This window comes from Crocodylus siamensis, chromosome 9 (assembly GCF_052110815.1).
Source record: "Crocodylus siamensis isolate JL-2025a chromosome 9, ASM5211081v1, whole genome shotgun sequence".
In the NCBI taxonomy this organism is placed as follows: Eukaryota; Metazoa; Chordata; order Crocodylia; family Crocodylidae; genus Crocodylus; species Crocodylus siamensis.
Genome location: NC_143403.1, coordinates 39,469,996 through 39,495,510, shown reverse-complemented (window position 1 = coordinate 39,495,510; position 25,515 = coordinate 39,469,996). Strand labels below are relative to the sequence as shown.

The window sequence follows — 25,515 nt, the reverse complement described above, 5'->3', positions numbered from 1 at the left end:
AACTGGAAATGCAGCTAAGGTAAAGTCTGAATGGGACTTTCAGTAGATGATGGGGGAAGGGAGCAGCAAGGCTACGTGTGCAAATAAGAAGGCCCTTACACCAACCTGATCCAACAGGCAGGTCTTCAGCAGGGAAGGGGAACTCTCAGAGACATGTGCATGAGAACAAGGAAAAGGCAGTTAGGGATGGTGGGGCCTAACTGAGACACTGGTTTAGTGTACTGAGAGATGCACAGGAGAAATGGGCATGATCTGACAGAGGGCATTAAGCCCATGGCAGGGTTGATAGCAGTCTCATGTAGAGTGTAGATAATGGTTGGCATGGCATGGTTTGGATAGGGCTGATCCTGCCTCAGGCATGGGTGGACCAGGTGAGCCCCACAGCTCCCTTCCAGCTTCTCCCGGGCTGAGAAGAGCGGGAGGGAGAGAGGAGCTGCCGGGCCCAATACCGAGGGAGCGAGGACACCCCACAGGTGAGCTCAGCCTGGGAAGGAGAGGAAACAAAGGACAAGGGGGCCCGAGGGCAGCACTGCAGGAGGTGCCAACACTCAGAACCGAGGGGTTGCTGGTGGTGAGGACTCGCTCCTACAGCGAAGGGACGGGACAGGCCAGAGGCAAAGGCCGCCCAGAGCAGGAGGCCGCGCGGCCTTCCCACAGCCAGGCGCAGGGCACAGGCCCGCGGCCGAGCAGGGGGCGCCGGGAGGGACCGGGACCCTCCTCACCTGAGAACAAGCAGACGCCGAGCCGGGCCAGGCCGGGCCGGGGCTCTCTCCGGGGGCTGGCAACGGGGCTAGGGTGGAGGCGAGAGACGGGCGCGGTCGGCCGGGAAAGCCGCGGTCCCCGGTCTGCCGGGCCAGGCCGCGAGCTCCGCCGCGCCGCAGGGCCCCGCCGCCCCTACCTCGGACGCGGCCGCCGCTGGGAGCTCCGCGCCCTCCCCGGCGCCGCGCGCGACCGGCCCGAGCCGAGCCGCTTCCCCGGCACGCAGCAGCTCCGGGGCCGCCCACGAGCCGCCCGGGCAGGGCAGAGCAGGGCGCCCCTTCCAGGGGGAGCAAAGCTCCGCGGCGCCCCCGGCAGCTGCCGCCCGCCCTCGGCCTGTCCCGGCCGTGCTGCGGGACCAGGGCTCGCTCCCGCGCGCGGGCATCGCTGCTCGGCCCCGGCCTCTTCCTCAGTCGCGCGTTTTAGCGGCGGGTACGGATGGGCAACGGGGCTGGAGAAAGGTTGAGGGCTGGCAGTGGTGCAGAAACGTTTGGGACCCACTGCTCTAGGATCAGACCCTTGAGAAGCCAGGTGGGAAGCGGACTCCGGCCTGAGGCGGGATCATCCCTGTCCAAACCATCCCATTCAACCACGCTCCAAACTCCACCGAAGATTTCCCTCAGCTAGGGCTGTGTGAAACCCCACGGTTCATTTCGACTTGCGTTTCCACTCGAAACTGCTGCTCCGTTTCCTTTCGTCAAAACAAGTTTCAATGAAGTTTCAACGTTTCATCCATAGGCTATAATAGGGAAGCTCAAAACAGCCTATAACTTTGTCATTTCTGGACTGGATAAAACTTGCAGGGATGGTAGCCCCTTCTGAGGGCATGAAGCCCGCCAAGTTTCAAGGAGATTGATGCAGGGGTTTGGGAGAAACTGCACCTCAAGCTGCGGACGAGGAAAACTCATGACACTGGGGACACTGTTTGCATGTTAAGAGCACAAATCCACACAGGAGACTATATCTTGGTGTGTGTCACTCCCACAATGCAGTGCACAAAGCAGCTGACTGTGGGCTTCTGCCACACTGATCACATAAGAGTGAATTTACCTCACATATAACAAATTTTTGGTGTAAAAAGGGATATCGCAAATTCCTGCATACTGAACCCGCATAAAGCAAGGGAAACCTGTACATGCTCAAGAGATCGCCGGTAGAGGGCCATGCCCTCAGCTACAGAGGAAGGCAAGAAAACCTCCACAGTCTGCAACAGTCTGACCATGATGTAAAATTCCTTTCTGATCCCAAATGCGAGGATTGGTAATGGTCACAGTCTGGACACCCTAGTTATGAAGTAGGTTTTCCTAATGCTGAGCTTGAAACAAGCTTGAAACAATCTTTCAGGAGTTTGTGACCATTATTCCTAGTTTTCCCCTTGTTTAAACAGTTGTTCACCAAGCCCTAGATGTACGCTTCTGATGTAGCAGTAAGCTGCTACCAAGTCCCCTCTCAGCCTTCTCTTTTTCAGGCTGAAGAGTCCCACGTGCCTCAGCCTTTCCTCATATGGCTTGCCATGCAAGTCAGATAATATCGGTAGCCTTCCTCTGGACTCTCTCAAGATTTACCACATCCTTGTTAAGGTGCGGAGCCCAGAACTGGACGCAGTGATATAAAAATCGCGGTTCGTTTCTTTGGAGGCTCACGAATAATAATTCTTCAGGCACACATTGTTAGTAACACAAAGGATATATTTGCAAATAGGGTCAGAGTGAAGACAAAAGACCACACTCTGCCCCTGAGGAAAACTCTCAGCTGGGTTTTATCCCTTCCCTCCTGGGCACGTGTGCAGAAGCAGGAACTCTTACAACTCATTTCCGGTTCATACAAACATACATGAAATGACGTCACATCATCTGTCGCATGTGCATTATAATTAACTACTTAAGTATGCAGGGCGGATGGGCATATATGCATTAGCTAATTACGCATGCTTAGAAAGCAGTCCAGGTTACCAAAAGTTCAAACCCCTCTCTTTCCCAAGGACACAGCCAATTAAATCACAGCCTTTGTAGTTTACAAGAGTAGAGGCAGAGGAGTTTGAAGGTATGTGTGATTTAGTGTTACAAAGACATAGTAAATTAGCGAGATGTCCTTGGTGGTGTTTCTCCTTATCAGGTACGAGATACAAACTGTGCAGTTCTAACAACACTCTATTCACTATACATTTTTAATAATATTTCTAACAGCAGTACTCCAGTTGTGGTCTCACCAGTGCTGAGTAGGGCCGCGTAGAGCAGGAGAATCACTTCTTTGCAATGGTTTTGCTGGAGATGCATCAATTGATGTGTGCCAGCATTTGCTGGCCCTGCTGGCTACAGTATCACTCTGCCAGCTCATGTTCATACTGTGGTCAATTATTACCCCTAGGTCTTGATGACAAGTGATGAGGGATCTTCAGTCCTACTGCGTGATGAGAGGCAGCAGTTGCACAAGCATCCATGTCATCGGTTTTGCCTGTCAGCAGCTAGAAGTGCAGGCCCCAGGACCCCTGCACCTATCTCCTCGACATCTGGCAGACTTCGTGGCCTCAGCAGGGGCTAGCAGGCCTGCAGCTTTCACCATGCTGCGCCTTAACACACACACTGTCACCCATGTCATGAGTTTTGCTTGTCCGCAGCGTGAGGTGCAGTTTCCCCAAACCCCTGCACCGATCTCCTTGAAAACCTGGCAGGCTTTCTGGCCTCTGCAGGGGCTAGCGTGCCTGCAGTGTTCACCCTGCTGTGACTTAACACATACACATGGCATGAGATTTGCTCTCAAGAGTTTGGGATGCAGTTTCTCTGAACTCCCTGTACCTATCTTCTTGAGTCTTGGCATGCTTCATGCCTTCAGAAGGGGCTACAGTTCCGGCAAGTTTCATCCAAATCAGGCCAGAAGTGACAAAGTTATAGCCTATTTCAACCTTCCCCATTATATCCTATGGGCGAAACGAAACAGGGTTGAAATGGCAAAACGTTTTGATGGAATAGAATGGAACAGGCGTTTTGACTCAAAACAAAAGTCGAAACGGACCACTGTCCTGTTGAAACGCTGGTCAAAATGGAACGCTTCCACTTCAGACAGTCCTAATGCCTAGCATGTGCAATTCCCCGATTCAGCCTGTTCTGAAAGCAGATGGGAAAACCTGGAGACAACAATAGACTTCAGGGCCACGAATGCAGTGACTCCTATTACAGCTCTTGCTGTGGCAAAATAGCTTGAAATTTTAACAGCCATAGCAGGAGGGGCAAAGTGGTTTTCAGTACTGGACTTGGCTAATGCATTTTTTGCTTTTCTCTTGGCACAGGAAGTGTGTTACAAATTCAGATTCACATTCAAGGGACAACAGTATTGTTTTACTTGAGTACCCCAAGGATTTCACAATGCCCCAGCAATATGCCATGCACATGTGGTCAGGATGTGAGACAAGCTTTCTCCAGGTAGTCAAAGTTGTGTGTTGTCATAGGTAGATGACATACTGATACATGGAGGTGACAAAGAAAAGTAGTGAAAGGTGACAAGGGCAGTGTTGCAGGTGATTGAGGAAACAAGATTCAAGATTAATAGAGCCAAGGTGCAGTTGGTAGTCAGGGAGGTGAAGTATCTAGGAGTTACGTTGGGATAGGATGGTAAAACTCCAGATAGGCAGCAAGTAGAGCTGATAGGCAAACTGCCAGGTCTAACAGAGTTATCATCCCTGCGGGCATTGTTGGCAACACTGAATGGGACGTCAGTGTCCATGGGACTTTATTCCCATGTTCACTGAGAAGTCAACCTCTCATTAAGCTGCTGAAAAAGGGTGACAGTGGGAATGAGGCCCAGAATAACAAGAAGTTTCAATTCAGTTAAAAAGGGATCTGGTACAAGCTCCTGCATTGGCTTACCCAGATGAGACAAAACCATTTGTCTTGCAGCTGGTAACTACCAAGAAAGCTACTGGTGTTACCCTACTGCAGGAGAAAGGAGAAGAACAAAGACCAGTGGCTCAGAGTGGAGCTGAGTGAGAGAGAAAGAGCTGATGAAAGATCTGCAGCCCAGAAAAAGCAGGTGTTAGCAGGGCTAGGTGCCAAGGTCTCACTGGCCCACGAGCATGGCCAGGACCCAGAGAGGGGTCAAAGTCTGAGGAACACAGTTGGAGACCTAAGGGGTCCAGGAGCCCATTACCCAAAGAGGTCTGGAAGACCAAGCGGTCTGGAAATCCAGAGGCATGGCCCTAGAGACCTCAAAAGGTTAAAAGAGACTGCAAGAGCTGGGAGCCTGAGATCTCAACTAACCAAAGAGGGGCTAGGAAGCCCAGAAGTGAGAGACAGTGCCCATGAGGCGTGAAGATGACCAGGGCAGGAAAGCTGGAGATTGATCCTGGGTAAGACCTGAAAACTATACCCTCCTGGGACTAGTTAATGTAATAGAGCTACTTGTGGCAGGGTGGTCTCTACAAAATACCACATGTTGCCACTCCAGAGAAAGGCAAGTACATGGTGCCTGAAAACTGTGGCTCTCACTGCCTCGTGTGTTACCCTTTGTAGGGAAGAGGCTAGGGGGAGCACACTCAGACAGAAAAACCCTTGATGAAGGCCAGGGAGGGAAGATGTTTGGCAGGATGTACCTTGGAACACCTATCTCTTTAAGAAGAAAAGACTGCTAAAAAACAGCCTTTGTAAGAAGCTAGGAGGAGAATCTGTGGATGAGCTCTAGCACGGGCAGCAGGGCAAAGCCTGCCACAGTGTCAAAAGTGATTCCATGACCTAAAGTAACCTAAAGGGGTGTCATGGGGTGAGATCCCCAGGGGTGGCTGTGATGCCCCGGCAGCTCTGTGACGGTGCAAGTTCTGCCCTGAGGGCGCCCTCTTATCTTATTTGGGATCCTATGACCCCAGCTGACTTCCTGCCCTTTGGGCAGGGGGCTGGACTCGATGATCTCCTGAGGTCCCTTCCAGCCCTAATGTCTATGAAATCTATGAAATCTCACCTGAAACATCTTTGATGGAAAAATAACTCGGGAGGCTGCCCATGAGCCTTCACTTAGACCTGATATGCTGAACCTTACTCAAGCTCTCTGATCTGTAGACCCCTTGCCAGACCTCTCTTCAGTACCATGCTGCATGAAACACCTCAGGCCTTATGGGCCAGTTGCATGGCTCCAACCACCCCTTTACTATGCCTCATGCTTCATGGGTGTTACATTGCTGTTATGCTGTGCTGGGGCCTTGGCCTACTCAGACTCCGTCCCTTTGATATAGCTAGGCCATCTAGCCTAGACCCACTGTGTTGGGCCTGGCTTTGAGGCACTAGCCCACAAACTCCTCTTATTACTGGGCCCCTGGACCTTGCAGCTCATGCCTCTCTGGTGCTGGGCTCTCTGCAGCCCCTGAAACTGCACCCCTCTGGTGCTGGGGCTCTACACAATTGCATGCCCCCAGTGAGGCCTCCTCCTCCCCTATTAGTCTCTTCCCAGTCCACCGATTCAAACAATAACACAGACCTAAGCCACTGGGCTGTAACATGACATTAATGATAAAGGCAGCACTCTGCCCCTTTAAGAGGGCCAACTCCTACCCTTAAAATAGCAGACCCCTTCATCTCTGGGTACCTTGTGAGCCCCTGGAGTCTTACTGCATTTGGAGGTAGCAAAGCAGGCAGCCAGAGGCATTGGGCTGCTCTGTTGTGCTGGAGTTCCTAGCAGTTGCCAAGGAGAGAGTGGATCTCTGGCTAGCCTCAGCCTTGAGCTTATGTGTGCCCTGGGCTCTGACTCTTTCTGGTCAGCTGACTGCCTCCAGATGCGGGCTAATTACCTTGTTAGCCTGTTACTCAGGCAACCCGCAACTGTGGGGCTCTGTGTATCATGCCAGGCTCCTTTGCTAAGCTGTTTCTGCTGTCAAAGGTGCAGGCACCCCTTGGTGCCCTGCGACAAGGGGGTTGAGCCCCTCCCCGTTTTTTTTTGTCTCTGTGTTTTGCACTGATGGGTACATTGCCACTGAATATGTCAGCACTGTAAATATGAATAATATTTCACTGCAAGGAGTTTTCCTCAACAGGTTTGTGTGTGTTTGTTTTCTTTTGCAGAAGCCATAGTGTAAAATTCAATCCAGTAGCAAAGGTGACTGATAGACCACAAGGACACATTACCATCAATAGAATCAACAGCATCTCCCTCACCAGAACAAAGGCTTTACTATTATAACAAAAATAATTTTGTCTGTTTTGTGTTGTACATCTTGTTGCTTGTTTGTTTGAAGTTGTCAAAAGTTTAAATGCTTATGAATATCATGTACATCTTGTAAAAGTAATTGGTAGTACCCCCTTAAAATTTGAATTTGTCTGTGATCCCAGACCAGGACACTTCTGTCCAGCTTGGACTGGAAAGTTGTTCTAATATTTGAAACAAAGGACAACAATTAATATGAAAGTTTCAAGCTGTAAATTTATTGAAAGGTAATGTGTATATTTTTAGCAAACCACCTAACGAAGTGTTCAAAGCTATAAAGAGAATCTCATTTGTATTTAGATACTATTTATAACACCAACATACCAGGATTGTGTGTGAAAAACTGCATTAACCCACTGTTTTAGAGGAAACAAGAACCTGTAGAGTTGATGCTTCCCTGAACCTGGGACCTCTGTGTTTAAAAGATGGTTAAAATCAAAGCTAAATTTGGCTCAGCAATGGTGTAGTGTTGCCTGGGTAGCCATGGCAAATTGAAAGGAAGCATAAAAAAGTTTGCTTCCTTTCAATGGTACAAAACAATCAAGCTTAGTTGTGTTATGCTGTATTAGCTGTAGAATATTATCACTGTAAGTGATTGTGATTTTACGTATTTTACGCCTGGCGGACTGTTCAGTCTATCCAAGCTAAACCATGGCTATATCAGGATATAACCCTAGTGCAGCTGGGATTGGATTTTGCCACCTTTGCAGCAAGTTTTGTCTCACCCTGATCTATACACTGTACTCCAGTCTATTAAGAAATACAATCAAGAAACCGTGGTTCAGCTCAAACATAACAAAAAAGATGTACTGACAGTATTAGAAAAGGTCTGGAATGCTGTACAGCATCTTTGGTGGAAAACTGATTGGATGAAGTTCAACTGCTATGGCATTTTTTAATCTGTTACATCCTATTGTTGTTTTGCTTTTTGTACAAATAATATTGCTTGTGTTCATGATTTTATTGTATTGGAAAATGAAATGGCTATACTTTAGATGAGAATGCTATCAAGCTCAGTGGCTGCAAGGACTATATTATGACGAGCTCCTTCAACAAGCCAGATATCAGGCAAGCCTGGGGTGAAATGATCACTCACTGCATAAAGAGATTGGCTGATGGTTGCCACCCATACAGGCCTTGAGCAGCAGGGGCAGTTTCATTACCGGACTGACTTCCACGCAGTGAACCTAGCCATAGGTGAACCTAGATTGTTAGGCTAGCTTGTCATATTTTATCTTTTAAAGTTGCACCTGTTTATAGAGTGGTAAATTTGTTTAAAGTTTAAAGTTTTATATTCAGACTTATTTTATAATCATTGCTTAAGTTCTGTATAGCCCCCCTTGTTATCTGAACTTTTCATTTGGCTGGTGTCTGCAGTATCAGCTGGTCTTGCCTCTTACAAAAAGCTTATGGTCTTGTGTTTGCTTGCATGATGTTTCTTTCTTTTTCTATCACTGAGTTTTTCTAACACAACATTCTAATAGTTTTATCAACTCTAATTGACTGAACTTGGCACTAACTGGCTGAATAGGAGGGATGAAATAATTGGCTATGATAATGAAAGGTGATAAGGGAGACCAATGGTCAATGCCCAAAGTAAGACATCCGAAAAAGGCCAAATTAAGAAGTGTGCTCATGTTGGCTCTGTTGAACAAAGGAATATACTAACAGGATCAAATATAGACAATATGCTGTATGCCGGTCCAGACTTCTGGTCCCGCAGCCAGCCCTCCTGCAGACCGGTAGCCAACCCTTCACGGGAACCTCTGATCAAAGGAGTAAGTTAAAGAAAATCATAAAAAGGGGGCAGCAAGAAAGGTGTTGTGTGTTGTGTGGTTATCATCATAAATCCAACCTTCAACACCTCTCTGACACACCCTTTGCTTCAGGAACTTGCTTCAGTGTTTTTCTCTCTCTAAATATAGAAACTGCTAACATAATACTTGTACTAGTAAAGTTAGACTCATTTTAGGATGTTGAGTTGTCTCTGTTTGTATTTTACTTTCCATTTAAGGGTTAATTGTGCTTTAAGGATCCGTGAGCTCTATCTGGTGGACAGTGGTGCTAACAACTCTGCCCTCATCAAGGGCTCAATGTCTAGCCGAGAGGAGGGGAGAGTATCCCCGGTGTCTCGCCCTGGACTGGGATTGTTCAATGTCTTCATTAAGAATCAAGACAATGAGAGAGCCGAGGGTGAGCAAATCGGGGGCTGGGACGAGGACAGCATCCCGGATGACCTGCAGGGGCCGGCCGAGCCCGCGGGCAGCCCGGTCGCATTCAAGGGGACGGGGCGAAGTCGGGCCGAGAGCCGGCGGCTCCGGCAGGGCAGGGCGGGGAGGCGGCGGGCGCAGGAGCGCTCCGCGGGCAGGACGTGCCGGAGCTTCTCGCCCCTGGGACCGGCCTGCGGCGGCCGCGGCCCCCGGCTTGGGATGTGAGGATCCAGGCACGGGCGACCGGCCGCTCCTCCCCGGAGCCCGGCTCGGCCCGGCCGGCTCCTCCGCCGGAGCCATGGCACAGGTAGGGCCCGGCTCCGCGCTCCCCCGGCGCCGCCCCAGCGCCTGGCCCGGGCCCGGGGCTGGGGCCGGGGCCGGGGAGGCGCCCCGCGCTGCCGGCCGGGGCGTGCGGGAGCGGAGCCGCGCCCGCCCGGGGAGCGCGGGGGCTGGGCTGCGGGAGCCAGCGCGGCCTGGGCCGCACAAGCAGCGGCTGCTGCAGCCGAAGCCGCTGGCGCTGCCGGGGCGGGGACGAGACCAGGCTCCTGCTGAGCATCCGCCTCCGTCAGCATCAGGCTGAGCAGCCGGCGGCGGGGATGGGTGCACAGCGCTGTGCAGCCCGGCAAGTGATCCCTGCGCCCCGGCTGAAGCCGCTGGGGCTGGGGCTGCTTACAGGTTATTTGTCATTGCAGACCCCTGTAACGTTTGATGACATCGCTGTCTATTTCTCGGAGGAGGAGTGGGAGGACCTGGCCCAGTGGCAGAAGGAGCTGTACCAGGATGTGATGAGGGACAACTATGAGGCTTTGGTCTCCCTGGGTAATGCGTATTGCTTGCTTATTGATAAAAGCTTTTGTCCCCAGAAAACCAAAGAGCTGCTAGTCACACTGCACAAGCGCTGCCTAACAGAGGGGTCTGGCAGTCACCCCAGAGAGCTCCTTGCGTGCTGTACAGTACCATTTCCAAGGGCTGTATCTAAGACAAAGTTCAGCTACACATCAACAAGTGTCTGTGAGAAGCACATGGAGGTACATTAGATTTTGGCAAACTATCCAGTTTCTCGCCATCCATAAGACTCTTTAACCTCAGGATCCTCATTATCAGCCTGCATATCTAATCCACCTGTTTCGTGCATACAGGAGTAACATTCAGAATGTCACACAATGCTGAATGACTTGTGAACTCCACGCTGAAGAGCGTGTAGAGCACTAGTACAATGGCACAGTGACTAGCACAGTAGCCCAGTGCTTGGGAGACCTGGGAGATCCTTGCTTTGCCACAGACTTCCTCTGTGACCTTGGGCAAGTCACTTACCCTGGATTCCACATACGTACGGTGCAGATAATAATACTGCCCTACTACACAGTGACGTGTGAGGATAAATACATTAATGGTGGGGAGGTGTGCAGGTACTATGGTTATGCAGGCCAAAGTAAGTACCTACAATTCTGTTTTCCCATGCACAGGACATGCTGCCACTAAACCTGACATTGTCTTGCTGATTGAACGTGGGGAAAAGCCATGTGTCAGGGGTCCTGAGGACTCTGGGAAGCGAGGCATTTTCAACAATGTCTACTTCTGTGAGTAACAATATACACACCGTTTGGAAAAAGTGAGTGTTTAGAACAGAGCTGAGCCTTCCAGAGGGCCAGTAGTGACCTCTCCTCTTCCAGTAACAAGTTTAGGAACCAGCAGTGGTTGTGTCATTTCAGCAGGTGTCAAATTATTGATCTACACTGATATATTTCTGCCACCAGTTGAAATAGTAATGGGATCTTCATCATTCCTTAAGGGGGACTGTGGAGCTCCCTTATCTGAACCCCCAGTGCTGTCCCTGGACCTGAATAGATCTGGACAGGCCCAGTGGCAGGGTCCAGGACATACGTCACACTCAAGGCCCATTCTGGCAGCTCCAGGAACTGCACTGAACATGGTGCCTGTACCAGGTGCTCCAAGATGTACACTGCACACAGTGTGTGTGGCACAGTCCTAGATGAAGTGCTGGGGGCACCACAGGTGGCACCAATCCTGGAACAGCCAGACGGTGCTGGGTCTGGCTTGATGAGGGCTGGGGGGAATGGGGTTGAGGAGGTCCATTGGCCCATTGGCCCAATCCAGCCTGTGGACCAGCCCCACATCACTCATCCAGCCTTTGGGGCCAGATGAGTTTGACTCCTCTGGTTGAGAGAGCAGTATTGGCTGCTAAGGGGAATTTGAAGTGGACTGCTAGGAATATTTTTCCTCTGTTCTCGAAAAGAAGATTATACAGAACAGAAGCTCCTTTCCCAAGATGATCTAGATACTCCGTCATCTTGGCCACTTTTGTCTGGAATGCTGAGCTCACTGTGCATAAATGGAAAGTTTAACAAGCCTCTTCCCCTTCCCCTCTCCTATTTGTTAAATTGTATCAACTTCTTGTTTACTTATAACCTCATATCAGGCCAATTCAATTACCATATTAGACCAGATTGTTAAGAGTAAAATTCCAGTCTGTTTAAATCAACAGCAGCATTCTTTCTGACCAGCAGGATCAGTATTCCACCTTAAACTTTAATTTTAAAAATTCCAGGGTCCATACAAACCTAGTGGTATTTTGGGCTATGTGGTTCAGGCACACCAGTTTCTGTGGCTAGTATCATGTCTAGCCACCTTTGACTTCCCAGCTTTAATGGTCAGGTACCCAGTTACAGCTGGGTCGATTAGGAGCAGCTTTTAGCAGAAAGCCATAGATAGACACCTTAACCATTCTGCCACTGAGTCCCAAAGGGAAGCAGATGTCATTTGTGTTTACACAGAAGAAGGTAATGGCCAAATTTTGTCTTTGTGTAGGCAGATGAAACTCTATGCATGCTAAATTAGTTGACTCACTCTCAGTAGAGCTGATTTTGGTCCTCTGTAAAAAGACAGCAAAATAGGTCATAGCTTTGCAGTGAAATCTTGACCCCACTGAAGCCAGTAGCAATATTCTCTTTGACTTAATGAAGCCAGGAATTCCCTTGGTTTTGCATAAACTTGGATGGACAAAAAGCTTAGAGAGGAGTTCACAGAAATATGCCAGCGACTGCATGGCTGAAAATCCAACTGTGTGTGATTAGAAATAGAATTTGATATCCTTGAATTCTCCTTTAGTAAGCTCCCTTCTCCTCAGCCCATGGAATGAGTAATATCTGGACTCTTTTTCCATTGCAGCGGATGCTGAGATCACAAGGAAGGAGACTTATCCTGGGGAAAGTCTCAGTGGGCAGGAAATGCCCAGGCTACTGGCAGGGGGGCCCAGAGCATGTACCTTTCAGAGCTCAGATAGAGGATTAGTTTGTGGAGCTCATTACTACTCAGAAAATCAGCAAGGAAACCTTACAGAGAGCAGAAGAGATGTCCCTGCCACTCCATGGGAAAGTGAGTTCACTGAAGCCTGCTGGTCCCACAATACCATTGAAGATGAGCAGGCAGCTTCCTGTATCCTGCTTCAGGGACCCCCATGTGCACCTGAATGCAAGATCTGGCCTTTGGATGTCCTTTTTCCCCAGCCACTCTCATCCACTGATACACTTTATAAATGCACCCAGCGTGAAAGATGGTTCACTCCTCAGCTAGCTCCTGGCAGTCATTACAGGGCATCCATAGGAGTGGACCCCTCAAGGTACACTGAGTGTGTGTGTAGCACCAGCAATAACTTTAGTCTCATTGCACACTCAAGAACTTGCTCAAAACAGCCCCCCAGTAAGTGCACCTCCTATGAGCAGAGCTCAGCACTTGCCACACCTCCAAGAACCCGGCCTGAAGGCTGGCTGTATGGATGTATCGAGTGTGAGAAACGCTTCCACTGCAAGCAAGAATATGCCTGGCACCAGAGAGCTCATGCTGGAGAGAGACCCTACAGGTGCAGCAGGTGTGGAAAAAGCTTCCGGTACAAACAAGAATTCTCTTGGCATCAGCGGGTCCACATGGCAGAAAGACCCTATAAGTGTGATGGCTGTGAGAAAAGCTTCTGCTACAAGCAAGAGTTTGCATGGCATCAGAGAGCCCACATGGGGGACAGGGCCTATCAGTGCACCATGTGTGGCAAACATTTCCGGTACAAGCAGGAATTCACATGGCACCAAAAGAGCCATGGAGGGGAGAAAAGCTACAAGTGTGTGGGCTGTGGGAAGAGCTTTCGTTACAAGCAAGAATTCATATGGCATCAGAGGATCCACTCAGGTGGGAAACCGTATCAGTGCCCTATGTGTGAGAGGACCTTTAGCTGTAAACAGCAGTATGCCTGCCACCAGCGGGTGCATGCTGGGGAAAAGCCCCACAAATGCTCCGAGTGTGCAAGGAGTTTCAGTCGGAGTTCATCCCTGCTCAAACATCAGAAACTCCACATGGGAAAAAGATCCTACTGCTGCCCTGGCTGTAACAAAAACTTCAGCCAGCACTCAAATCTTGTCAAGCACCAGAGCCTGCACATGTGGCAGCGTGGTCATCTAGAGGGACAGAAGGAACTACAAGATGTCAGAAAGACATGACAGCAGAAAGAGCCTGTAACTCCTTTGAGCCTGGAAAGTGCTCCAGCGGAAACTCTTTCCTTTCTAAATGTCTGAGAGCCCACGTGGAAGAGAAATGTAGCCAGTGAGCCCAGTGTGTGCAGACTTCAAGCATGCAGTCAAGTCCCACAGTCTTCATGAAAAGAAGAGCTTTGGAAAGGGCTGGACAGGTGGGAGGATTATTAAACTCCTACAATGTGTAGGCTAAGGATACATACAGGGGTAAATTTGCCAGATGTCCACTAAGAAATTTGCTGTTGCTGTCGATTTGACATACAAGATGGTGAGAAACTAGAGTGATGAGGAGTAGAATGGGACCCTGAGAGAGCTGGAACACAATGACCTTTTTGATTTCTGGCTCTGCCTTATTATTGCTGAGTTGCAGCTTGTGTCTGTGTCTAAGATTACAGTCACTTCAGTCCTGCACATCCCCACTGTATTGCTGGCCTTGGATACACCCAAGATGGTTTCTCTTACCAGGGAAAACCAACTATCTATCATGCAGTGTAATGGAGAATATCCATGCAGAGAAGTTAGGCAGTTCAAACCATTACGACTCATAACAACTCTAGCTCAGCACACTAGGTAGCAATGAACCTTGGCTACTGAGTGCTATAGAGAGAGCTGCTTGTAAGGCTCCTGCTGTGCTTCTTCTCCTTCCCCAAATGCTCAAATCAACTAGTTCTCTTGTACTTTGTGTCATATGATTCATTACAGGGGCAGCTGCCTTGCGATATATCATTGACAGGTTAGCAAGGAGGCATCTTTGTCCCACCAGGGGTGCACTCACATTAACAAGATGGGCACTTTGTGTACTTACCAGGATTTGAAACCCAAGACAGCTGGGCATTAACTCATGAATACACACTGACATGGATATTGCTTGGTCCAGTATGATCATTTATTTTTGCTGTGGGTCTGTAGCAGCTGAACATGCAGTTTACTGTGTTTCCTGTGCACTCTTGCCTTTCCTTTCACACTCCTGCAGTCCAGGCCCCATCTCAATCTGTTCCTGTACATACTGTGATGTGGAAGCAGTAGCATGGTCAAGCAGAGCACGAGCCCTGGATGTCAGTGGCAAGACCTTCTCAAGCATGTAATAGGAAGTGACATCCCTCAGAAGCAGAAAACCTCCAGTTGTTACTCCAGCACTTCATGCAGCTGTTGGAGCCAGTGCTGGAGCCACTCCAGGGATGGCGCAAGGGGAAGAGGAGGGAGGGGGAATGTCCAGAGCCTAGTACTGGCCAGTTATGCCTCTGTGTGGGAGATGTACAGTGTTGCAGGGCACAGCATGAAGGGATACCTTGCTTGTCCAGAATGTCTTCGGGAATTCATAGTCCTTAAATATCTTCTTGGCCAGACAGCTGCCCTCAGTGTAGAGGCTGTGTATACTTTCACATATGTAAGGCCAATTGTTTTTGGACCTTTCTATTACTATCATCCAGACCTCTTTTTCACAGTGCTGAATTCAGCTTTGGTGTTAGTTTAGAGCAGAGGTTGGCAATGTTTTTGGGCAGAGTGCTAGAAACACCCGCAACCATGACTCGTAAGATGTTGGCATGCCAGGGTGGATGGCGGGGGACCTGCAAGGGGCCCAATCCTTGTTGTGGCAGTTCAGCCCCAGCTCCCTCCTGAGGTGCGTGTGCCAAGCAAAATGCCTATGAGTGTTATGCTCTGGCACACATGTCTACCCCTGGTTTACAGCATTGCCAGCTGGATTTGGTAGCATCTATACTGTTGTAATCAAGGACAGATGTGCACTCTATCTTTGCTCTAAGCAGGACTTAAGCAGCACAAGTAATAGCCTCTTCTGCTTCTTCTTTCTCTCCTACCTCCTAGGGAAGCACTAGGGAACCCTCTACCACATTGAGCTTCTTGGCCATTCCCCACTCCAGGAATATTCGCTACAAATCCTCTGGTTTCATCCAAACGCTGAATTATTGAGCTACATCTGGCTAGTCACTTACTTTTCCCCTTCTGGGATTTTGATGTATCCATGCACTCAACTCTCTTGGTTGTACTAAGATAAAGGGCTTTGGGAGGAAGGAAGGTCTCGTAATCCTGGCGTGGGATCCAGGAGACCTGGGTTAATTTCCCAGCTCTGCTGCAGACTCTGTGTGACCTTGGTCCAGGCTCCCTGTGCAAGGGGGTAAGAGCTGTCTGCTGCCTACAGGGTGTTGTCAAGACTAATCTATTCATCAACATGAAGTCCTAAGAGTCTCTGGGGACAGGGCGAGACTAAAAAAGATACTGCTAGACTTTAGGAACACTTGATTCTGCTCCATTGCACACATGCCTGCTGTCTCCTGACAGTACAGCACTGTCCAACACCCTGTGGAGCCAGCAGGGGCCACTCAGATATTCTAGCAACCATTTAATGAAGAAGGTGCTTCAGGCAAGCATCTTAAGTGTGTAAACTTAGTAAAGCTGTAGCATGTGCAGTGTATCTAGTGTTTCCTTGTTTGTGACAGGGGCCTCAGATGTGTATTTGCCTGTGAAGTGCCTAGCACACTGGTGATTGTACAAATAATTTATCAAACAGAAGCCTACTCTTTCCAATGCACTTAAGAGTGGCACAAGGCTACTTATTGCTATCATTTTAGCTATCATTTTAGCTAGCTAGCTGTCACTACTGGAGGAACAGGCAGGTGTAATTATCTCTGCATAGAGCATTGGGGAAACCATTACAAGAATACTGCGACCACACTTTAAACAAAGATGTTGAAAATTGGAAAGAGTACAGAGAAGCACTACAAGAATAATTTGGGTATGAAAAGCCTGCCTCCCACAGTTAAAGCCTGCCTCCCACAGTTAGAAATTTAAAGAACCTGATCTAATGAGTTTATTATCAGATATGTGCTTGAAATGGGGGAGTAGCACTGTATGTGAAAGATAATGTTAAACCTTAACTCCACATGAGGCCCAACGACTAGGGAATCCAATGAAACAATTGCCCATGGGATCCTGATACTCATTAGCCAGATCAGAGCAGAGGGCAAACACCAGCACACACTGTGTTCAACTGCTTTATTAGAGTGGAGGCAACTTCAGACGGGTGCAGCCACCGCGCACACACCGCGCAGAACACTGCGCAGAGTAGCATTGCTTTCCTACATGTATACTTTTCAGTTCACCCCCATTAGCATTAACCATGCCCAGTTCCCTTCTGTTGTGCCCACAGTCCCACCCCTTGTTTACATGGCATTGCCTAAGCATTAGGAAACTTTCCATTCTGTACCCACAAGACCCCTACTTCTCCCTACTGTCTTTAGTCACAGTTCTCAAAAGCCTTCTTTTATATTCTCATATATCCATTGGTTTCCCTTCCCTGCTTGCTTTATGTTCCTCTACTTTACAATTAAACAAACAGTTAAACAATTAGACAATTAACCATTTAAAGCCCTAAGTAAAGAGTGCCTACTTAAAACTCTAACTTGAAACCAAGACCCTTCAGTGTTTAGATTCAGCTCAGCTCAACAAGGGAAAATGGTGGGAGAAAGAGCAGACTGCAAAAAAGGTGGGAAAAAGCAAGCATTAGCAAGCAATGCACTAGCTGCAAGAAATAAAAAGGTGGGAAAATGCAGGAGACGCAGGGCAGGAAAATGCAAGTGTTCACCATCCTAACAGATAATGTAGGCAGTAACAGCATAAAAATCTTATCTGAAAGGGAAACTACCATACTCTCTGTAGGCAGAAATTCCATACTTGAATAAAAGGAACATAACTCTGGGACTGTACTACTGACCTCCTGATCACAAGGGTGAAGATGACTGAGAAATACTAAAGGAGATGAGAGAGGACACAGAAATGGGACAGGCAGTAATAATGGGAGGCTTCGACTATCCTCACAGAGCTGGGTAAACACCTCATGAGGTGAGATGCAGAGATGAAATTTCTGTATGTAACAAGTGACCACTTTCTAGAACAACTCATCTTAGAGCTCACAAGAGAGACAAATCTAGATCTACCTAATCCTGAGTAACTCACAGGACCTAGCTCAAGAGGTACCTATAGGTAGGCCACTCAGTAGTAGCAACTATTACATAAATCACATTCAACATCCTAGTAGGAGAGTCCAAGCCAAAAAATCCACCTCAGTGATATACAACTTTAGGAAGGGAAAACGTACAAAAATGAGAAATTAAGAAATTAAGAGTAAAAAGTGTAAAAAGCCTGCAGGTAACCAAGGAAGTTTGAAAATACCATACTAGAGGCTCAAGAACAGGGTATACAACAAATAAAAAAGGGTACCAAACAGTTCAATAAAATACCCGTGTGGTTTAATAGCAGAGTTAAGGAGACTGTCAAAGGCAAATAGGCATCATATGAAAACAAAGGAAGGCCTCTCTGAATGAGGAAAGCAGGAAAGCGCACACACTCTAGCAGGTCATATGTAAAGCAAATAAAGCAGGTCAAAAAAGAATTTGAGGACCATTGCTAAACATGCACATCATCACAACATACATCAGAAGCACGAAGTCAGTGAGAGAATCGGTGGGGCAATTAGGTGACTGAGGTGTAAAAGGTGCATCTGAGTCTTAGCAGAGAAGCAAAATGAGTTACTTGCATTAGTTTTTACTGCGGAATACCTTGGGTGAATTCCCACACCAGATCAATTCTTCAAAGCAGACGCGTCTCACGTGTTGGATCATATTGAACTGACAACAGCAGTTTTCCAGAACAGGGGCCAGATGAGGGGTGTGGGGCCAGTCTGGATTGGATCAAATGCACAAACTGACCCCATACATGGGAGCCAGGGTGCGGGGCCAGTCTAGTATGGACAGGTGGGTTTTCTCTCCAGTGAGCTCCTTGGCCACTCCTCTCAGCTAAAACACAATCTTTGAAACACAGACAATAAGCAAACAAAACCAAATACTTATGCCTTGTCTGGAGTATAGGGGGACTCCTTTAACTCTGGCGCTAGCACAGCACTAGGAGGAGAACCCCTTTAATTCTGGCCCTAGCACAGCAGCCTGGCCCCTCATTTTAGCAAGCTGTTATGCTCACACTTGGCTTCTTCCTTTGACAATTCCCTCCCCCCCAATTTTCACCTTTCTGCTCTTCACTCCTGGTTTTAAGCTGTCAGTTGGACACTCCCTTATTAACAGTAATAACTGTCTCCACAGCTGTACAACCTTACAGGGCTGGCTGCTCCTTAACCCCATTAAAAACAGAAACTTATAAGTAATAATTTAGCAGTCAGTCTAGTTAGAGAATAAGAACAAAGGCAAATGAAGTATATGGCACAAATATTTTGCAATAAGAATATTTCTTTTGATGCAATACATGAAATATTAGATGAGAGAGGTAAAAGATTTGAAAATATTCAGCTAAAAAGTTTTTCAACACCAAACAGGAAAAACTTTTATTCATTATCTAATGCTGAGTGAAAGGACACTTTAATTTTCATTCAGCTTACATGTATTTTAGTCCAAATAAGTGTATTAAGTGTATTTTAGTCCTAAGCTTTTTCTGGCAGCATCAAACTGAGAGCTCCAATATATTTATTTCTTCATTGAATGAATATGCTGCCCACAAAAGGCGCAGGGTGATTTACAGTCAAATAGGATCAGTTATAAAAAGAGCGATAACTATTAAAATAAAATAGTAAGTGACAAAACAACTCCCCAAAGAAAGCCCCAAGCAATACCCCAATACTGAACGCCACTTGAAACCCCTAACCAAATGCAATGGTCTTAAACGATGATAGGGGTCCCATCCGTCTGAGTTGGGAAGGAGCTAAGTTGAGGGCTCCCAGCCCAGCCTACAAGGGGGCTTGTATCTGTCTGACTCGTGACTGTCCTGGGTGTTTTGTACCAGTATGCCACCTGTTATACAAGCGGGTTATGAGCCACAGGACTCTTGTACGAGTGTGTTAAAGCCCCAGGACTTGTAGCATCAGTGAGGGAGGTTTCATAGTGTGTAGGGTCAGAAGGGACCTGAGCAGATCATCACGTCTGGCCCCCTGGCATGGCAGGAAAGAGTACTGAGGTCAAACGACCCTGGCAAGGTGTTCATCTAGCCTTGTCTTAAAAGACCCCCAGGGTAGGAGCCTGCACCACTTCTCTTGGAAGTTGGTTCCAGACCCTAGCTGCCCTGACCGTGAAGTAGCACCTCCTGATGTCTAATCTGAATCTACCCCCTGCCAGCTTGTGACCATTATTCCTGGTAACTCCTGGCGGTGCTCGGGGAAACAGTGACTCCCCCAATGCCTGCTGATCCCCCCTGACTAGTTTGTAAACGGCCACTAGATCCCCCCTCAGCCTTCTCTTGTGGAGGCTGAACAGGTTCAGGTCCCATAGCCTGTCCTCATAGGGCCTGCCCTGCTGCCCCCTGATCATGCGAGTGGCCCGCCTCTGGACCCTCTCCGTGTTGTCCACATCCCTCCTGATGTGCGGCGCCCAGAACTGGATGCAGTACTCCAGCTGCGGCCTGACCAGTGCCGCATAGAGGGGAAGTATCACCTTGGACCTGCTTGAGATGCATCTGTGGATATATGACAAGGTGCGGTTGGCCTTCCTGACCGCATCCCACACTGTCGGCCCATATTCATTTTGGCATCAATGATGACACCAAGATCCTTTTCTGCCTCTGCACTGACGAGAAGGGAGTTCCCCAGCCTGTAGGTATGGTGCTGGTTCTTCCTCCCCAGGTGCCTCACATTGCACTTGTCAGTGTTGAATCCCATCCTATTCTCATCCACCCACCCCTGTAACCTGTCTACGTCCAATTGTAGCCTATTCCTTCCTTCTAGCGTGCCCACATCCCCCCACATCTTAGTGTCATCAGCAAATTTGAACAGGGTGTTTTTTACCCCCTCGTCCAAGTCACTGATGAAGATGTTGAACAGCGCGGGCCCAAGGACCGAGCCCTGGGGGACCACACTGCCCACATCCCTCCATGCACTCTCTGGGTGCAGCCCTCCAGCCAGTTGGCGACCCATTTGACTATGTAGGTGTCAACACCACAGTCCCCCAGTTTTTTAATGAGAATGGGGTGAGAGACAGTGTCAAAGGCCTTCCTAAAGTCCATTGCTACCCCTGCATCTAGGGATTTTGTGACCTGGTCATGGTGGGATGTATTAAGTAGGTTGAGGAAGGAGGTTAGCCGTGCCTAACTGGACAAGCTGGGGACAGCGCCTGTGACTTCTCCTCTGGCTCTGCCCCTTGCCCCCAGTGCATGGCCAGGGGAGCTGCAGCATGGCCCATGCCCTGCCAACGTGCGTGGTGGATGGAGGCACCGGGTAAGTTCCTGCGCGGAGCTGGGGGCCCCTCCGGGCTGGGCTAGGGCTGCGGGGCACGTGGTTGCCAGAGCTGGGCTGGGCGGGAGGCAGGAGGAGCCCAGCCCAGAGGCGCTCTATGTCCAGCCGCCTCCTTGGCGGTTCAGGTCCTGCTAATGTAGCCTGCATGGCTGAGGATGGGGCTCTGCATGTTGCTGGAGCAGCCTGTGCAGTGAGGGGGTCCTAGGGGCCCAACTCCACAGCGTGCAGCCTGTGTAACACATGCTGGTGTCATCTGGGGCCCACAGCCTCACCAGATCTGAACAGCCCTGGACTAGCTTATCCTTGAGATCTCTTCCACGGCTCTGCAGTATATGCCTAGAATTTCTATTTAATTAACCACAATAATCATGATCGAGTTAGTAAAGGACACTTGCACACACATTATGTTGGCAGAAATGGACAGCACAAACTTCCCCTTATGGCTCCAGCTGCATTCATCCTTGAAAACAAGCATGTTGTGCTAAATCAAGGATGTCCCTTGGTGTTATATGCAGGTATTTAACTTTACTGTGGTCTTAATTTTAGAAGAAAACAGTTAACCAGTAACAGGAAGTAACATGGTCGTTGTGGTAATACTACTTTTGGTATTATTTCATTCTTGCTTTTATATTGTTTTTATTTTGGAATTTAAACCACATTTCCGAGACCTATTTCATTGTCACTTCCTGCAACTTCAGTGGTGTCAAAGATCATATGACATCACTTCCTGTTGTGATACCACTTCCTGTGAGGTCTTTGAATATGCCTTGCTGGCCCACTGGGTGATAAAAAGTTTGTGATGTGGCCCCACATTCAAAAAGGTTGGATACCCTGGTCTACATGAACCTAATGTCCTGTTGCTGCAAGAAATGCTCATTGTTCATCTGCTAAACTCTGATGCCATCTAGTGGGTAAAAGATGTGTCGGTCCCGCACTGCTTTAGAATACTAAGATTATAAAAGCTTTAGCTTGTCAGTCTGTCTGTAATGCTTTATTTGTGCTTTGATTGGCTGTCTTGGAGGCAGAGGGAGACAACAAGGACCTGAGCGTGCTGGTCTTCCCCCCCACCCTCAGCTCCTTGGAGCCAGGGGCCAGTGCCCCCCTTCCCCTCTGCCCAACAACAGCTGGCAGGGAGGGGAGGGGAGGGGAAGGGTGGTGGCAGGGAACAGGGTATGGAGGGGAGTAGGAAAGGGAGGGGTGGTTATTGGTGGCTGTGCCCTGCTGCCACCACGAACGCTGCTGTGATTGTGGGCCCCAGCCTGAAGCAGTGGGGGGGAGGAGGGGACTGGTCCTGGCCCCAGCCTGAAAGGGCGGAGAACAGCCTTGGCCCTGGCCCTGGCCCCGGCCCCAGCCCTGGCCCTGATGGGGGGGGAAGAGGGTGAGGAGCAGGCCTAGCACCAGCGCAAAGCAGGGGGGAGGGGAATGGCCCCAGCCCTGGCCCATGGCAAGGGGGGAAGGGACACAGGCCTGTCCCCACCCCCCCACCCATCCCCTGTCATTCTTGATGGGCAATTGGCTAGTACAATTTTTAAATTTTCATCTCTTTACTGTACAAGCTGCTGTGGCAGGAAGTGGAACAGACAAACAGGAAAAATCTACATAAAAAGTGCAGAAATTAAATTGGTGAAGAAAATCCTACTAGACCTACAAATGATCCAGCATCCGCTGTTTGTGAGGAAAAAAGCTGAGACAGGCAGAGCAGGATGGCATCTGTTACCCTTTCTCCAGACAAATGAATCTCATTTTGCTTCAAAATTGGGTTATCAGGGCAATGTAGCACAGCACAGACATGAATGTTACCAACTTTCCATTGCTCCTGATCTGGTAGGGAGTTGCTATAAACTGTGGCATCAAATGGTGGATTTCACATTCCTGCCAATGCGTACCAGCACATACCAGTTTCATAACAACTCTGGAACAGCCAGTGGAATTCATAAATCACACATAGTCAGATTCCCCAACACACAACATTATCCCCTTCGGTAAAGCACTGATAAAACTGCATCATTTAATTGGATTTCATTAAATAGCATCAGGTGGTCTGCAATTACCTGGAATCAGAGGGACTTACCTTTGGGCGCAGTTAGCAAATACAGTTCCATGTTGCAACATGATTTTAGGGTTGAAAGAGGAGCAGGCTGCAGCCCATGATGAGGCAAAGAGGTTACACAAAATGGGGCGCCATCTCTCAGTTAAGTCTTGCATTATTTTACTGTTGCAAAGAGGGAGGGGGCCATTTTTCCAGTGGGAAGGTCCTTTTCTAATCATCTTTATTTCCATCTTTCTTCCCCTATCACTACACAAAAAGGAAAGATGCAATTAGAAAAGAAGAAAAAATACTGGATTTAGTTTAAAAGAAATCCTACCTGAATATTTCCACAAAATAAATATATAAATAGTCAGATTTCAGCAGCTACTCAGTGTAAAGACCAGGGCATAGGGGGTCTGGCCTAGTGGGCAGGCCATCAGGGGAGGGCCAGAGACAGGAGCTAAGGTCCAAGGGACCCAAATTGAGTGGAAGTTCCAGGAACAGATTTTAAATTATAGGTGAAGTAAAAGTTCCCAATTCAGAGACCAAAGGCTATACACATGCAGTGAGGCTGCTCCGATGTTCTGTAATTACACAGCATGTCAAAGCAGACTCAATGAATTGAGTCTAGCAGACTCCAGTGTCACTTGGCTCAGCCTCTCTGCCCTGAAAAATGGCGACAAGCTTTAGCACCCCAACACCACTTTTCAGCATGGGAATGCTGATACCTGAGATACTCTGGGTACTTTAACAAAAGCGACTTTCCAAGCCACTTTAATTAAAGCACTTCCCCCACACTCCTAGAGCATAAGCACCCTAAATTACACCCCAAACAAATGTCCCAAATGATGAAATCCAAGGGGTAAATCCAGGGGCAGAGTCCCAGTCCCAGGCTGCATCAGGGTGCTGGAGTCAGAGACCGAATTACCAACACTCAGCAGAATTTCCAAACAGTCAGAGTCCAGAGACAGAGCTGAGCAGGGCCACAAGGCAGGGAACCAAGAGCCCAGGATCCAGTGGGGCTTACCACAGCAGACCGTCAGGCAAAACTGGTGGCTGGCCTGCAGTCTGCTGCCACAGGTGGACCTACATGGGGAGGCTGCTCTCCCCAGTAGCCCATCAGAAAGCTGTAAGTGTGGCCAGCTGATTTATTAGCTGGGATGGGGCTGCTAGGTAGGTTTGTCCAATTAAGCAATTAGTTCTGGCTGGACTGCCTGTTAGAGCCCCTGACAATAAGTCTTAGATCTTGGCTGTAGGCCTACACCCCATGCATAAAATTAAGTGGTGCATACATAGGGTTTAGTCTGAAAAGTGCCACTGTCTTTTATGGTTTTGTGTTTCTATTTCTTTCTTTCCTTATAGAAAGGATCTGTGGAGCCAGTCTTCTTTTTGGACTATGGTGACAATCAGATTTCCCTTGTTCCTGGAAGCTGATGGACACACTTCTCAGTGAGGAAGAGGCATGGAGGGGAAAAGGAAAGAGAGAGGGGCCATGCAGGTTAAATGAGAAAAAGGGCAACATTTTTTATTTGTGTTCTCTGTAAAACTTTACAAATTGACAGTATAGCGCAGAAGGCAGTCTCAGCACATCAGCTTCAAGTAAAGGTAAAGTATAAAAAGCTAAAAAATACAACTATGCTTTCTCAGAAGTTCAGAACATTGTTCCTATGGATTCATCACTTACAGTGAATTTCCAATCTAACGTTTATCATAGAGAAAGTGGTCTAAAAAGAAGAGACAGAATCACCCCAGAGTAGCTGCTGATGGTGAGCACAGGATGATGTTTGGTAATATGAGAAACTGGAATCTAATAATACATCATAAAGGAGTTAGTTTGGACTTGTACATCCGTTTGGGTTGGATCAAGTCACTGTCTATTTGCAAGTAGCTATCCTATTTGGGTTCATTTTCTAACAACAGTTAGGTCCTGATTCAACAAAGCACTTAAGCACATGGCTGATTTTAAGCATGTGATAGTCCCAGTAAAGTCAGAGGGACTTAAAGCATATGCTTTTATAGCTCACTGATACAGCACTGTAGTATGTCAAGAGCCACAGAACTATGTGGGTTTTAGATAAAGATAACATACATCTGTCAGGTGAAATAACCCTCCAGACAATGTTCAGGTTTCTAATCAGCAAAATAAGTAAACTGAAAAAAAAATCAAATACATTCTCATACCTTCTTGAAAAACACAAGTTACAGTGGTGAATATGATAATAAAAAACAATATTCTAAGAACACAAGTGTCAAAAGGGGATATGTGGTCCAAAAAGCCAGCGTATCTTCTAAACACCAATCCATGGGAGGCAGCCATGGGTTTCTTTTAGTCCTGATTACAAAGACATTGATTGTAATTTCAGGGAAAAACTTTGAAAAGACTGTATCATGTATGGTAGTGATGAAGGAACCTAACAAAGCGTAAAATAGTTGCACCCATCTGTAAGATGGGAAAATTGCGGACAAACATACTGTTTCTGAACTTTTACAGCTCTTTGTTTATTGACAAAAGGGTGAAAGAAATGCCCTGAGGAGGTAGTCCATTTACAT

General features: G+C 48.1%; 2 protein-coding genes across 9 annotated transcripts in view; one reads left to right on the top strand and one right to left on the bottom strand.

The window, feature by feature from the left end:
* Positions 1–23,214, bottom strand: part of LOC149857384 (uncharacterized) — a 32,242-nt gene extending 9,028 nt beyond the window's left edge. For 2 of the 5 annotated variants that reach the window (XM_090062867.1, XM_090062870.1), the window contains exon 1: positions 899–1,131. The gene's annotated coding sequence lies outside the window, so the exon portion shown is untranslated. Of the gene's footprint in view, positions 1–722; positions 862–898; positions 1,132–23,007 lie in introns of those variants that run through there. The other 3 variants (XM_090062871.1, XM_090062866.1, XM_090062868.1) reach the window with 3 other exon arrangements.
* Positions 325–19,031, top strand: ZNF23 (zinc finger protein 23). 4 transcript variants are annotated; one of them, XM_090062864.1, is made up of 6 exons: positions 325–473; positions 4,043–5,098; positions 6,798–9,132; positions 9,842–9,968; positions 10,616–10,729; positions 12,339–19,030. In XM_090062864.1, the coding sequence occupies exons 3-6, from the start codon at positions 9,094–9,096 to the stop codon at positions 13,655–13,657; spliced, it is 1,599 nt and encodes a 532-aa protein (XP_089918990.1). In that variant the 5' UTR covers positions 325–473; positions 4,043–5,098; positions 6,798–9,093; the 3' UTR covers positions 13,658–19,030. The 4 variants fall into 4 exon arrangements, with proteins under 4 accessions (XP_089918990.1, XP_089918991.1, XP_089918989.1 ...); XM_090062865.1 differs by lacking the exon at positions 325–473 and adding an exon at positions 502–571 and having other exon boundaries at positions 4,043–4,175; XM_090062863.1 differs by lacking the exon at positions 325–473 and adding an exon at positions 502–571.
* Positions 23,215–25,515: the final 2,301 nt, after the last annotated feature.